General features: G+C 41.1%; 1 protein-coding gene across 2 annotated transcripts in view; it reads right to left on the reverse strand.

Annotated features, from left to right (window-relative positions):
• Window positions 1-15,333, reverse strand: part of LOC125278259 (latent-transforming growth factor beta-binding protein 1) — a 45,407-nt gene that overhangs the window by 19,777 nt on the left and 10,297 nt on the right. For both annotated transcript variants that reach the window (XM_048207278.1, XM_048207277.1), the window contains exons 12-16: window positions 15,080-15,226; window positions 14,777-14,929; window positions 14,508-14,666; window positions 10,045-10,191; window positions 103-203 (exon numbers count right to left, since the gene is read on the reverse strand). In XM_048207278.1, the coding sequence (XP_048063235.1) occupies window positions 103-203; window positions 10,045-10,191; window positions 14,508-14,666; window positions 14,777-14,929; window positions 15,080-15,226 (707 nt within the window). The remainder of the gene's footprint in view (window positions 1-102; window positions 204-10,044; window positions 10,192-14,507; window positions 14,667-14,776; window positions 14,930-15,079; window positions 15,227-15,333) is intronic.

The following is a 15,333-nucleotide window of genomic DNA, read 5'->3' on the forward strand; positions in this document are numbered from 1 at the left end:
GAGATGATTGGGCTCCCAGGCGAGACCCCATTATGGCAGTATCGACAATGTTGAACGTGAATGGGAACAATATATTTCATGGATGAAATATGAAATACTTACTGCTGACTTAATAGTGTTTACATATGTTTGGAACATCTCTTCTTCAGGGTTGTTGAGACTGGTATCAAAATTCTGATTTACTCTCATTGACATTTTAAGAACTGAAAAAACAAACAAACAAACAAACATGCACTGTAACAAAAGCTTTATGAAAAAAACATCAATCATATTACAATATTTGTTTTTGGGCTATGTCTCATGTTCCCTTTCATGGGAACTCGAGCTGCGTCGAAACACTGTGAGAACGCCTCTGCATGATTGCGTTGTGAAGCACATATGAAATCAGTCCAATGGAGTGATGTCATAGGCGGGTGATGTCACTGACCAGGAAACTATAAAGCCTACCCGTGAACAAACACATTCACCTTCTGTGCCTTCAGCAAGCACTATGTGTGAAATTGTCTTTGTCTATTTATTGTTGTTTGTCACAAGCATATATATTTCAGAGAGTATTATAATGGTGAGCAAATAGCCTTTTGAATTGTGTGTCCCTCCCTGCCCTCGCTACATTATGAGCGGTGATTCATGCGATTAAAGTGCTGTTTGTTTGGGAGCGGGACATGCTCTTGTGTTGTTTGACATTAAATGTCTGGATGTGTAAGAATGCACTATCGGGCGTTTCATAGCCTCGCTCCTGTTAATTTCCTCTCGAGGGAAGAAAGTCTTAGATCAAATCTTACATTTGCCGAGGCAGCACGTAGATTATGGGTCTGCAATAAAGAATAGTGGCTCAGATCTTGCGTTTGCCAAGGCAGCGCATAGATTATGGGTCTGCAATAAGGCTCAGATCTCGCATTTGCCGAGGCAGCGCATAGATTATGGGTCTGCAATAAAGAATCTATGGCTCGGATCTCGGATCCCGGATGCGGGGCATTCACATTCTAAAATACGTCAACCACTAGTTGATTTTAGCTCATTTAGAGCAGATGGCGGTTCAACATTAAGATGTTGTTCTCGCACATATGAGGAAGTTAGGGTTGAGGCTGAACGCAAAGAAAAGTGTTCTTTCTCCAGCACAGAGAACCATTTATCTGGGCGTAGTATGGGATTCGATAGCGATGCAGGCTCGTCTGTCATCTGCCTGTGTAACATCGATTCTTTCAGCCGTGACAAAGATAAAGCTAGGCAAGTCACTCACTGTCAAACAATTTCAGAGGCTTTTGGGTCTGAGTGTGGAGTGTCCAACGTGATACCTTTTGGCCTGCTGAACATGAGATCATTACAGTGGTGGCTCAAAACCGAGGGGTTATCTCCGAGGGGAAATCCGCTTCGTATGATCAAGGTCACGAGGCGATGCCTTCGTGCCGTAGTCATATGGAAAAAACTTGGTTTCTTTCCCACGGACCTGTGTTTGGAGCTCTTGGTCGTTGTGTCACACTAACAACGGATGCATCCCTCATGGGCTGGGGAGCGATCCTGTGGGCCCAAGGGAAACTGCGTTCCATCAGGGTGGTTTACATCCCAGGGTACCTAAACCAGGAAGCAGACATCCTGTCGAGACAGTGGCCGAGGCCCGGGAGACTTCACTCCTCTATAGTGGTGGAGCTCCTATGGGAGTACTTCGGTCAAGTCAAAGTGGACCTGTTTGCGTCTCGAGAGATGGCTCAGTGTCCACTATGGTTCTCAATGTCAAACCCAGCGCTGCTTGGGCTGGACGCCATGGCGCAGGCGTGGCTGAGGCTGTATGCATTTACCCTGATTGCTGTGCTCCCAGGAGATCTGGAGAGAGTTCACCAGGATGGGGTCCATCTTTTTAGTAGCCCTGTTTTGGCCGGTCCGAGTATGGTTCTCGGACCTAATATCCCTTCTTGATGGCTCTCTCCGATGGAGATTCCGATCAGGAGGGACCTTCTCTCTCAGGCAAAGGGGTCGAACTGTGGGCCTGGCCTCTGAGGAGGCCCAGCTCATAAGTTTAGGTCTCTCAACTGAGGTTGTTGAGACCATCCTCCACTCCAGAGCTCCTTAAACAAGGAAACTTTATGCCCTGAAGTGGAGATTATTCAATTCATGGTGCAGAGATCACTGGTGGGACCCAGTTAACTGTCTGGTGGGTACAGTGCTGGACTTCCTGCAAGAAAGATTTTCTGCAGGGTTATCCCCCTCCACAAAAAAAGGTGTACGTAGCGGCCTTACCTGCTTACCACGCTCCTTTGGGTTGTGTATCTTTGGGGAGACACCCTCTTATTACTTATTTCCTTAGTGGCACTTTGAGACTTAGACCTGCAGTTCGCACGAGGGTGCCAGCCTGGGATTTGGTCATTGTCTTGCAAGGCCTTTCTATGGCTCCCTTCATGCCTATTGAAGAAGTTTCTAAGAAGTTTCTCATTTTTAAGACCATCTTTCTGCTTGATATTTCGTCTCTCAAGAGAATTGGAGACATTCAAGCCCTCTCAGTATCCCCCTCCTGCCTGGAATTTGCGCCTGGTATGGTAAAGGCCTTTCGTTCACCCTAGGCCAGGTTAGGTTCCAAAGGTTCCTACTAATACTTTAAGACCCATCATACTGCAGGCCTTCTATCCTCCTCCCTTCCGGACATCAGACCAGGAGAAACTGAATCTGCTCTGCCCTGTGAGGGCGATAGATGCGTATGTTCACAAAGCTGCCCTGTGGAGAAAGTCAGAACAGCTGTTTATTTGTTCCGGGTCACCTAGGAAAGGTTACCCTGCATCTAAGCAGAGGATGAGCAAGTGGGTGGTCGAGGCCATTTCACTTTCTTATGACTCGGCTGGTCAGGCTTCACCTTTAGTTTGTACGAGTTCACTCGAATAGGAGTATGGCCGCTTCTAAAGCATTATTGTCGGGAGTTTCTCTCCAAGGTGTATGTGATATGGCAGGCTGGTCCTCGCCGCATACATTTGTGAGGTTCTATTAACTTGACCTTGCTTCACGACACAACCACGCAGAGGAGTTCCCACAGCATTTCGACACAGCGTCTCGATCCCTACTCAGGGAACTAAGGTTACATATGTAACTGAGATGATTTTCTGCATCCAAAGAAAAAAGGTTCCTTTTGGAATAGTAGTGTGTTAATACAGCAGAAAAAGCAGCATCTTAGATGTGTCTATACAGTATTTTTTGGCATTCTAATAACTGTAAAAAGGATTTATTATGTGTGTGTTGTCATCAAATAGTTTTCGTGGTATCAGTTTTGTATTTTATTATACAAACCTTTTGTTGCAGCAGTTGTAGTTGCTACGGTAGTAGCAGTAGTAGTAGAAGTAGTAGTAGTAGGAGGAAGAATAGTAGCAGCAGTAGTAGTAGCAGCAGCAGTGGTAGTAGTAGCAGTAGTATTAGCAGTGGCAGTAGTAGCAGTAGTAGTAGAAGTAGTAGAAGGAGGAGGAAGAGTAGAAGCAGTATTAGTAGTAGCAGTGGTAGTAGTAGCAGCAGTAGTAGCATCAGTGATAGTAGTTACAGTAGAAGCAGTAGCAGTAGTTGGTGATGGTACTGGTGGCACTGAAAAAAAAAATAGAAATAATATTAAAAAAACCCATCTAATAAACATTTTAAAAATGTATTTAGAAATGTAAATGTAAGATAAAACACATTTCTTCAAAAGTTTATTTTATAAGATGTAAAAATGGGCAATTTACTGCCCTTGTAAGCAACAGCAGACTTTATTTAAATAAACAAACAAACAAAAGAAGGTAAGGTAAGAAGTGGCAAGGTGTGGCAAGCCAATTAATCAATGAGTTGCTATGACAACAAATGAAACTTAACATAACACTGGTCGAGGCGAAGCCAGGGTGCCGTAGGACTGAGGCAGAGCTAGTGGGACTGAGGACCAAGGCGGAGTGGTGGAGGGAAGAGGCACAGCTGAAGGCCTGTAAGTCTGTGGCATATAGAAAGAGTGACAACTGACCCGGTGGTCCCAAGTGGAGCTGAGGGGGCAAGGAGCAAAAGAGGAGCCGACCAGTTGACCGGCAGGCTTCCTTCTCCACAGTTAGGGGTGAACCAGTCACCCACAGTGCATATTTGATGTAGTGGAGTAACAAGCAACTGCTGTTCCCCACTGGCATTATCTGAAGGTGAGATAATGCCAAGCCTGCTCAAAAGCACGTTTTCAATGTGCTCTCATTCCAACTCACTGGGTGACAGATCTAAAAAGTCCTCAACCAAATCATCCAGTGGCCATCCTCCCTGGTACAGAGAGGGGGGCTAGTCCTTGAGGTGGATGGCATCTGCTGCATAATCCATGTATTTTGGGTCTGGTATTCTGTCATTTTTCAGCCAAGAAGAGAGTTGATGGATCTTTAAAGAGCAGACTTTATTTAAATAAACAAAAGAAAGAAGGTAATCCATCCAGAAGCAAACATAACAGCTTTGTAAAACAAAAACAATACCAGACAAAGGACCAAGGAAACTCACGGCAATATATATACAAACTAATGAGCAAAAAGGAAAGAGGTGTGGCAAGTCAATTAATCAATGGTTTGCTCTAACAAAAGAGAAGCCTTGCCAGTTCAGGTATTTTGTGTATTCTTGCTCAAGCTAGTGCTTGACACAACACTTGAAATTAAGCTGTTTCTTTCTTTCATTTAGTTGATCATTTTAAAAGTAGATCATCAGGCAAAAAAGTGTGGGCACCCCTGATTTAAAGGTTATCTGAGAAAAGAGAGACTAGTTGGCAGATCGGAAATTACACCCGTAAATATTACAAATAGTAAAGATTGAATTGTCTTGCTGAAGCGATAAAATAATCAATCTGCCTTCATTGGAAGACTTAACTTCTTGTATGTACCATTTAAACTTGTGCAAGAACATCGAAACTCCAGCAGAATGACTAGAGTCATGGCTACAGTAAATTGTATTTCCCCATTGATTTTTCCAAAATTTTACATCCATTTCACATGAGTGTGTTTCCTGAAGAAGAATTATATCCGACTCACTGCTTTTACAAAATAACTTTCCTTACTGCGTCACATAAACCCCTTACATTTAAGGATACAACAGAAAAAGAATTAAACTTAAAATCCGTCAAACACAGAAAACAAATCTAGTACCTCTGAACAAACACTATGGATGGAGTTGATGGATCTTTAAAAAGCAGAGTTTATTTAAATAAACAAAAGAAAGAAGGTAATCCATCCAGAAGCAAACATAACAGCTTTGTAAAACAAAAACAATACCAGACAAAGGACCAAGGAAACTCACGGCAATATATATACACAAACTAATGAGCAAAAAGGAAAGAGGTGTGGCAAGTCAATTAATCAATGGTTTGCTCTGACAACAAAAGAGATGCCTTGCCAGTTCAGGTATTTTGTGTATTCTTGCTCAAGCTAGTGCTTGACACAACACTTGTTTTGCAGATTTGTGCTGTTGTGAGAGATTCTATTCAAGTGGTTAAAGTCCCCCTGTAGTCAATTATTTTATACCTTAAAACTCATCTTTGATCACCAAAATTACATATTTAAACATTTTTTTCAAGTGAACTCTACTCTACTCCCTTGCCTCATTTAATATACACGGATGAATGAATATACAAATTAGCCCCACCTTTATTTGCTCACACCAGCTCAGAAAGTCTACTGTTGCATAGTGATGAGCAATTTTTTGTGTGTGTTGTGGATATTTAAGAAAAAAACTTGCTTTGCTTCATATACTCAGTTTAACAGCTGTGTAACTGAATAGCTCACATATTTTTGAATGCTTCCTTAAATTGTGTTCTAAATTATAAACTGGTAAAACGTCTTTGCAAAACGGTCTGAATCCACTCACATTCGTTTGGACTGCTCTCAATGGATGTCTGACAAATTCATTGCTGTTTGAGTTTTCAGATTTAAAAATGATTTAAACATCCAGAAATAGAGCTACACTCATTCTGTGGTACAGCTGATCAGTACAGAAAATATATCCTAAAACAAGTTCTTAATACCATCAATGAAGGAAGCATCTTTTAGGAGAGAATTATAAAATTTCCAATAACCGCGTAACTTTGGAGTTTTATCAGTGTTGCTACACAATTTTAGACTTATTTGTTTATGATCTGAGAGGGGTGCAAAATAATGAAAAAAATGCCATGTATCTGTAAGAGAAAATTCTGTGCATAATGATAAAATGTTAATATTTAAATGCAGACTATTGTTGCTTCTGGGAGGAAATCTGTAAAAGGTATCATCCACACATTCATTAAAATCCCCACCCAAAATCACAAAAGAGTCTGGGTACTTAGTAAGTACTTCTTTCAATTTAGAGCAGGGGTGCCTAATAGGTTGATCGTGATCTACCAGTCGATCGCAAAGACAATGCTGGTAGATCGCACACAATTATAATAAATGCTTTTGTTAAATTTTAATAAAAAGAAATATAACGATGCCCTTTCTTATCCTTTTAGTTTCTGTCATTTGACTAATACATTTTTACCAGGCAAGATTTTTGTTTATTTAGTTGCCATGACAACTAGCCGGAGAACAGAGCACGAAGTTGGCTTCCTCCAAATACGCACGAAACAAACAGCCGTCTCTGAAGTGAGCGTGCATGTATTGAGAAGACAATTTTCATGAACACATCCACAATCTCTTTCATGTTCTGCATTTTCGCACTTAGAGCTTGTTAGTGTATAATACAGTGATAATTAAGGAAGTTGGGAAAAGCATCCTCCTACTTGTAGCTACTTAATAATGAATCCGTTTGAACAGCCGACCATCGCATGTGCTCCGTCAGTGTTGATTGACACCAGTTTAGACCTTGGTAGCTGTGTTTTGTCGACAAAGATTATGTAAAACTGTCTGATTCTATTCAGTGCAAGTCATCGGAATAAGGTAAATGCCCTGGCTAATATAATCTGTTGTGCTGTAAGTATTTTGAGTTTAGTGTTAAAATTGAATATTGTTAAAACTGAATATCAACAATGAACATTTATTTTTATTTTCCTGAATTCCATGTAGAGATTCATGCAGTAGTAGCAACAAGCATTTGAAATTAAGCTATTTCTTTTTTTCATTTAGTTGATCATTTTAAAAGTAGATCATCAGGCAAAAAAGTGTGGGCACCCCTGATTTAAAGGTTATCTGAGAAAAGAGAGACTAGTTGGCAGATCAGAAATTACACCCGTACATATTACAAATAGTAAAGATTGAATTGTCTTGCTGAAGCGATAAAATAATCCATCTGCCTTCATTGGAAGACTTCACTTCTTGTATGTACCCTTTAAACTTGTGCAAGAAAATCGAAACTCCAGCAGAATGACAAGAGCCATGGCTACAGTAAATTGTATTTCCCCATTTTTTTCCAAAATTTTACATCCATTTCACATGAGTGTGTTTCCTGAAGAAGAATTATATCCGACTCACGGCTTTTACAAAATAAAAAAAACAACTTTCCTCTTTACTGCGTCACATAAACCCCTTACATTTAAGGATACAACAGAAAAAGAATTAAACTTAAAATCCGTTAAACACAGAAAACAAATCTAGTACCTCTGAACAAACACTAACAAATTCTATTTTTGAAATAGGAACAATATATAACCAAACTTGCTTGTCATTAAGCATTTTTAGGTAACCAAAAAGGAAGAAGTGTGATTATATAGCAAACTGTAGTTTTATTACAAAATCATCATTACATTACAAAATTAGTGGTTCAATGAGAGGAGGAACAAAAAGAATTAGATAACTTCGAGCGTAGGTGAGTCACATAAACGTAAAACAAAGAAGAAAAAACAGCATAGTACCTTGTATATTCCCTTAAAGGAGCATGGGCCTACCGCAAACTGTTAATGCCAGATCTCATGCTATATATTTACAAACTGACTATTTTACATCAGAGTAGTTGAATCTTTTCCCGTCGATTAAGGCAAACGAACCGCGAAAGGAGGCTTTCTTTCCCTCATTTCTGGCTTTCTTAACAAGGGGCCAAATTCTTTCTCTGGCAGCCCTATCTTCTGGTGAAAGGGCTTTCGAGAGTCGCAACTTGTTCTCGAGGAGAAATTTGAAGCCTCTGGCAGCTTGCCAAACGATTTAACGAAAGCGACGCAGAGCAAAAAGTATGATGATGGATCTGTGGGAACCATCCTTTCTTCTCTGGCCAAGGCGATGTGCAATGTCAACTGCATCCTCAAGGTTGTCGCTGATACCGGGAACTACATTGCTAAGGACCTTGACTGCATCTTTCCGGACATCCTCGCCATCCTTCTCTCTAACACCACGTAGCTTTAATGTCCATCTCTAAGTGTAGCGCTTTCATTCATCCATCTCTTCCTTCAGGGTTTTAGTCACCTTTTCTAGCACCTGAATCTCTGTCACCACAACTCTCAGAGACTCCTTGTGCGATGCTACCTCGGTAACAAGTTGAGTAACAGTTGACGACAAAGTCTCTATCTGCTTAGCTGTAGATCCAGTTGTTACATCAATTGCAGAAATTTTCTGAAACATCTTGTCATATTTGCCAGAAAGCTCATGAATGGCCTCCAGAATTTCCGCTGAAGAGTCGTTACTTTCCATATGTTCCCGTTTTGTTTTCTTTGATAAGGGTTTTAAGGGAGTTACAGGCAGGGGAGTAGCAAAGAGATCACTCAAATCTGGGCGTGAATCGAACCAGAATGTTCCTCAGTATTTTCCGAAATCAATTCCATGGAGGAAAATGTGTTATCGTTTCCATAAGCATTTTGAACAGGCTCCAATGTTGACATAGGCGCATGTGTTGTCATGTTGGAAGTTTGTCTATTTTTCCTTCTACCCATAGATAAATTGGCACAAGGAGGGTAATGTGAAGAGCACAATCACTTACACATTCATAAATAGCAATAACTATATTATAATGGCTATGTAATCGTTCAATTTCAAAATTTCCTGACGAGACGTTAAGAACGCGTCCACCTATCACAGTGCCATCTTGGCCCCCACGCCCTCCTTAGAAATAACATTTCACGAGTTTACATGTACATGAAATCAAAATAAAGAAATTTGCATAGTAATTATGCGTATTTGGTGTGCTGTCCAGGGGAGGGCTCCGAGCTCGGAATTTAGCCCGAACCCAGAGTACTCCTTAACTGGGATTGAAGCCAGCCAAGAGTGAGGTGATGGGGTGGTGGAGGGATGCTGTGAAACTTGTCACAGGATAGAGGTGAGAGATGGCTTTATATACCGGCTTCCTCTTGCACTGATTGGTTGATTTACCTGAACGTGCACCTCCCGAATTTAGTTAAATAAAACTTCATATATAATTCGGGAGTTGTGACGTCACTCTCCACCCCATGCCGTCCAAATGGCTCCAAACCGGCATCGTTCATTTGTGCTCGATTTGTGCCGTTAAAAGAATCCCTGTAAGTGATTACCTTTTTTAAAAAATTATGAAAAAAAACAGTCTCCACCCCATGTAATCTAAATCGCTTCAAAACTGGCATATTCATTTGTGCTCAATTTGTGCAGGTTTGTGCCGTTAAAAGAATCCCTAAATTATGAATTTTAGACTTAAAGAGTATAAAAAAATAAAAACCAAACCATTTCCACCCCGTCTTCTTCGTTCCTAAATGGTGCTGTTTGTTTGTGCTCAATTTGTGCCGTTTAAAAAAAAAATCAACAAAGACATAATCTTAAATATGTAGAGTAGGCCTAACGAAAAATGTTTTTACATTCACACTGCTTAAAACCGGTGCCCTTTTGTGCCTGATTTAGAAACAGTTACATCAGTCCTCTATGGTCTAAATAAATCGTTACCGGCGCTGTTCGATTTGTGACAGGTTTGTGGCCTTGAAATTGCAGTAATCTGGTTCCTAGCTTATGGAACCTAGATTGGGTAATTGATTCCCTTAGAAGATTTATTCATTCAGATCTATTCATTCTTATGATTTAGGTGCCAAAATAAAATTAAATGCATGTATGTATGATGTTGTTTAATTGTTGCTTAGCGTACAGATGTTAAATGTGATTTAATGGCAAATTAATAAATAAAATTTAAAAGGAAAAAACATGCTAGAATATTAACATAAATTCTAGAATTTACCTCTACATGGGTTGTTGATGCTGATGGGGAGACTTGAGTTTGTTGCAGTGAATCCATCCAAACATGAGCAACTGTAACTTCCTATTTCATTTGCACAGTTGGCATTTGGACCACATACAGATGGACTGACCAAACATTCATCTATAGCTATGGAAAAAAATATATATATATCAATATATATGTATTTTTAACAGACAAATTTAATTTAGACAAACAACTAAAATCATTAAAGTGGTCTGGTATCTAAAGAAATTCATCCACATTGTACTTTCAAAATGTACTGATTGTAATTGCTCTGGTATCTAAAGAAATTCATCCACATTGTACTTTCAAAAATGTAGTATTCACACAAACAGAGAAGACATAACAGCTTTATAATATCAAATTTTTGAGATAAAAACAGAAAACAGAATCAGTCTTTCTCCCAAATTCAGGTGCACAGGGATGTACATTGCTCTCAGAGAGAAACAGCAGTTTCCCCTGGGACCATAGGAGAATCTGATGCGCCAGTCTACACAGAGGGTGCGACCTCAGACCTCCCTGATGATTAATGTACAAGACTACTGATGTATTGTCCGTTCGAACCAGAACACAGTGGCCTCTGATGTCTGGGAGAAAATGCCTCAGGGCCAGCAATACCGCTAACATCTCTAGGCAATTTATGTGCCAAGAGATATGATGTTCTCTCCACAGTCCTTTGGTTGAGTGGCCTTCCATGACCGCATGAGATGCATCTGTCGATATTATCTTGTTATGGCAAGATGCTCCAAACACAGGGCCTTGGGACAGGAAGCAAGGTTTCTTCCACATGACCAAGGAATGAAGGCACCTGCATGTAACCTTGATCATGTGGAACTGGTTGCCCCTCTGGGAAAACCCCCTGGTCCTGAACCACCACTGCAAGGGTCTCATGTACAGTAGGCCAAAAGGTATCATGTTGGATGCAGCTGCAATGAGGCCCAAAAGTTTCTGAAACTGTTTGACAGTGATGAGCTGGCCTAGCTTGATTCTGGTCACCATAGCCAGTTGTGCCTGCATTGCAACCGAGTCCCATACAACTCACAAATATATCATCTTCTGGATGGGAGTGAGCATGCTCTTCTTTGCGTTGAGCCTCAACCCCAAGCACTTCATGTGTTCAGTTCTTTTATTTATAAAGAACTCATATGACCTGAAATCTGAATTTTTCTTGGCCAAACGGAAGAACACGATATTGGTATGCTTTACCCCCGAAAGCGAACCCCAGGAACTTCCTGTGTTCCAGGAGGATAGAGATATGAAAGTAGGTGGATCGAACTTGACAAACTTGATTTGACTCACAATAAGGAGTAACATTAGCATTCTGAACCTGAATCTCCTCAGAGAACAGTTGAGTTGATGAAGGTCTATGATGGGACATAACCCACCATCCTTTTTCGGAAGTATAAAATAACGGCTGTAGAACCCGGTGTTTCTCTCTGGGGGAGGAATAATGTCTATGTCCTCCTTTGCCAGAAGGGACTGAACTTCCTGCTACATGACCAGTGCCTGCTCAGGACCCACCACTGCATTTAGAATTCTATTAAACTTGGGTAGACGAGAACCGAACTGGAGTCTGTACCCTTTGCGAATTATACCACCCACTAAGATATGTTGTGTAATGCTTCCCAGGCATGCAGGTAATTTGTTAGAGGGACCAGCCTCCCAAGGCTGACCACTGACACATTTAAAGGAGCAGACTCGGTGCCCTGAAGCGAATTCACGGCAGGGTTTAACCAAAACAATGTTTCTGTGTTCTACAGGACAGCGAACCCCACATGGCCGTGTTGTTTATTGACGAATGATGAGGTTTGGGTTCATTGGAAACTGTTGTGCCCCAAAGTGTGATGGCGGCGGGGTTAAGAAATCGATTTCCTGAGCGCTCTGTGAGGGAGGAGGTCTGGTTTGCCCCTTGGCAGCAACCTAGATTGACGAGGGATAAACCTCTTGTTTCTTTGCCTCTTGGAATCTCTCGGCGACCGTCACAACACCATCACTGAAGACATCAGGAGGCTACAGCGTGGGCATCAAGGAGGTCTGCCTGATAGACCTGTAAGATGGCCATCTTATGAAGACAGGCGCTGGCCTGATCTGCTGCCATATACGCCTTGCACACCAGCTATGATAACGCGGCACAGCTTGGCCAAATATACATACCATTTATTCTGACTTATTTGTAAGTGTGAACTTGTGAAAGATATAATGGCCTACAGGACAAGCAAACAAAAAATAGGATGCAAACTCATAAAGCGCTTGCAGAAAATCACAAAGCTGAAACAGCTGTGTTGCCAGCTCCCTTTTTAGATTCCCTTTATAGCACATGTGACGGGATGATGTTGCACCAATCAGAATTGGACTAATTTGCACACATGCTTCAGCTTATGCTGAGAGGATTCCCTAAAGTGTCATAATCGAAAGGGAACTGCTATGGAGTCTAGACCTTCTGTCATCAGTAGTTCTGGCTATGTTAGAATAAAAAGGTTACATTATGAAAATGTGTGTTGTCATCAAACACTTTTTGTGGTAAATAATTTTTTTTGTTGTTTTATAATTTTTATTGAAACAGTAGCAAGTGTTATTAGCAGCGCTGAAAGAACTAAAAACAATTAAACCATCTTATTACCATCCAGCTTATTTAGAAAATATATTATTTTTTTATACATTTTAATGCAAAATCTGTCCTTGGGAATCATAAACTGCTAGTGGTTAGTGCCTGCACTCCCCCTTACTTTACTGAAGCTACAGCAAGTAAGCAAGAGAGAGAGCATCATAAATCAGCTGATTGCAAAGGCTCAAACAGGGGTCCCGTGAGACCTTTTTGCCCTAATGCCAGATCTCAAGTTGGCAGAGTGAAGAACATGGGGGATTCAATATCTTTTTGCCTATCAGATATTTTATGACAAGGTAATTTCTGGTCAGTTTATTTCTGGTGTTTGTGTATGCTTCCACTGCTATGTTGTCTGTGCGAATGAGAACATGTTTGTGTTGTACTTCCAAACAAAATCACTTGAGCAATACATGAACTGCTTGTAGTTCATTTATATGCAACACTTTCTCTGCCTCCGATCCGATGCTGAAATTGACTGTATTCTTCAGAAGCCTGTCCATCACCTCCTGAACCCATCCTCTCTCCAGCCATCATCGCCAGCCCCATCCAATGGTCCCTGAAGAATTAGATAGCCAAGGCCAGTCGCATGGAACCAGCTCCACCGGGAGGTCCTGAGGGAAGACTATATGTTCTTCACTGGGCTCTGGACACCCAGGCAGCCAACAGACCCTCTCACTCCACCGTAACCATTATTGGTGGCTCAGTATGACTCAGGATGTCGCTCAGTTTGTGAGAGGCAACGCTAACTGTTCCATCACAAAGACCCCCCACCTACCTCAAGGTAAATTGTTCACTCTACCATTTCCCAAACGACCATGGTCCCACATCGGTATCGACTTTATGACGGACCTCCCCTCATCGGATGGTTATACTTGCATACTCATCGTCTAATTCCTCTCAAGGGTCTTCCATCCACCATGGAAATAGCAGAAGCCCTGTTTCACCATTCCTGAAAAAGTTGTATTTGATCGGGACCACAATTCATTTCTCAGGTTTGCAGTTCTTTCTTCCATCTCCTGGGGGTATCAGTCAGCCTCTCTTTTGGATACCACCCACAAACTAATGGCTAACTTAATGCAAAATCCAAGAAATCAGCCGTTACCTGAGGTCATACTGTCATAACCATCAACGCAGCTGGAAATGATTTCTGCCATGGGCCGAGTATGCACATAACTCCCTTCACCAGTCCACCACAGGTTTAACACCATTTCAATGCGTACTTGGCTTCCAACTGCCCCTGTTTCCTTGGTTAGGAGAGCCATCAGATGTTCCAGCTGTGACCACAGCTGGAACATCCCCGTCATCTGCCTTGGTCGTTGGGAGCTGCCCATGGAGGAGGGGGTACTGTCACAAAGCCAATAACATCATCAGCACCAGATCTCATCACTCCACACAGTCGATCTCAGTCACTAGAATTATGACTCATCTCACCTGTTGCATCTAATCAAGACTGTCCATAAACACCAACACAAACCATTCACCCACTGTCTGGTCTCATCAATGACTAACATGCTTTGCCAACCCAACTACTGCCCCATGGATCTTCTGTTTTCTGCCAAATTGCTACTACTTCATGGACCACTCTTCTTTACATCTGCTGTACAAGAACTGCTACTGAACGAAGTCTATTTAACTGCTTGCTTGTTGAGTATAATTTTTATGACAAAACTCCATTTAATAGGCCATGTGTCTGACACAGAGTTATTTGCAAACAAAAATCAAGCACATAACCATTTTGTCTCAGTAGCAAAATGCAGTAAATGAGAACAGGAAATACAGAACAAATTCATTAAAGGGAGAAAACTGATGCTGTTGTAGAATGATGTCAGTGTCTCACCTTGACAGAACTGTCCATCGACTGGAAAGCCATTGATACATGTACATGAACCATCAGTGATGACATCACAGGCCTCGTATGAGTGACACGTGTCATTCGGCCAAACAAACAGACCCTCACATTTACACTGATACTGCGTTTGAACACTCAATGAACACACTGAAATGCAGAAGAACAGTTCAAATATCAAATAATTTATAGCAACATTGATGATGTATAAAGTTTAATCTTAGCTATTTAACATTACAAAGCAGAGGCAGAGCTCATACCAGTAGTTATGTTGATTTCTGTAATGTTAGTGCTGTCACTGATTATGTAGGGCAAATTAAAAGACATCAGAAGGGTCCTCAGCTGATCAGTGATGCTACTATCCACACTATTGATCTGAATTTCAATCAGATATTCAGTCAAAGGTAGAGTCACTGTAGAAAAAGAGAGGGGAAAAAATACAGAAATTATGACTGATGCCCTGCAAAACCTTTTGACGAAATTCAGTTATGACTGGAATCAGTTCTCTAAGACCAAGATTCATCATGTGACAGACAGGTTTGGGTCAACTGTCCTTGGATTACCATTGCATGGGTTACTGATGCTGACTGGTTGATTCATATTTGTTACAGTAAACCCACTCAAGCAGGAACAGTTGTAACTCCCAATTAAGTTGGTGCAACAAGAGTTTGGACCACAGAACTCTGATGTGTTTAGACATTCATGCACATCTATATTACAGGAAGAGAGGAAAAAATGTATTGTTGCAATTAGGAACTTTCATGCTAATATAAAGATCAACCAAATTAAATCTTTTTTTTTTTTTTCTGTATGGGTA

Source organism: Megalobrama amblycephala, linkage group LG11 (assembly GCF_018812025.1).
Source record: "Megalobrama amblycephala isolate DHTTF-2021 linkage group LG11, ASM1881202v1, whole genome shotgun sequence".
NCBI classification, from domain to species: domain Eukaryota; kingdom Metazoa; phylum Chordata; class Actinopteri; order Cypriniformes; family Xenocyprididae; genus Megalobrama; species Megalobrama amblycephala.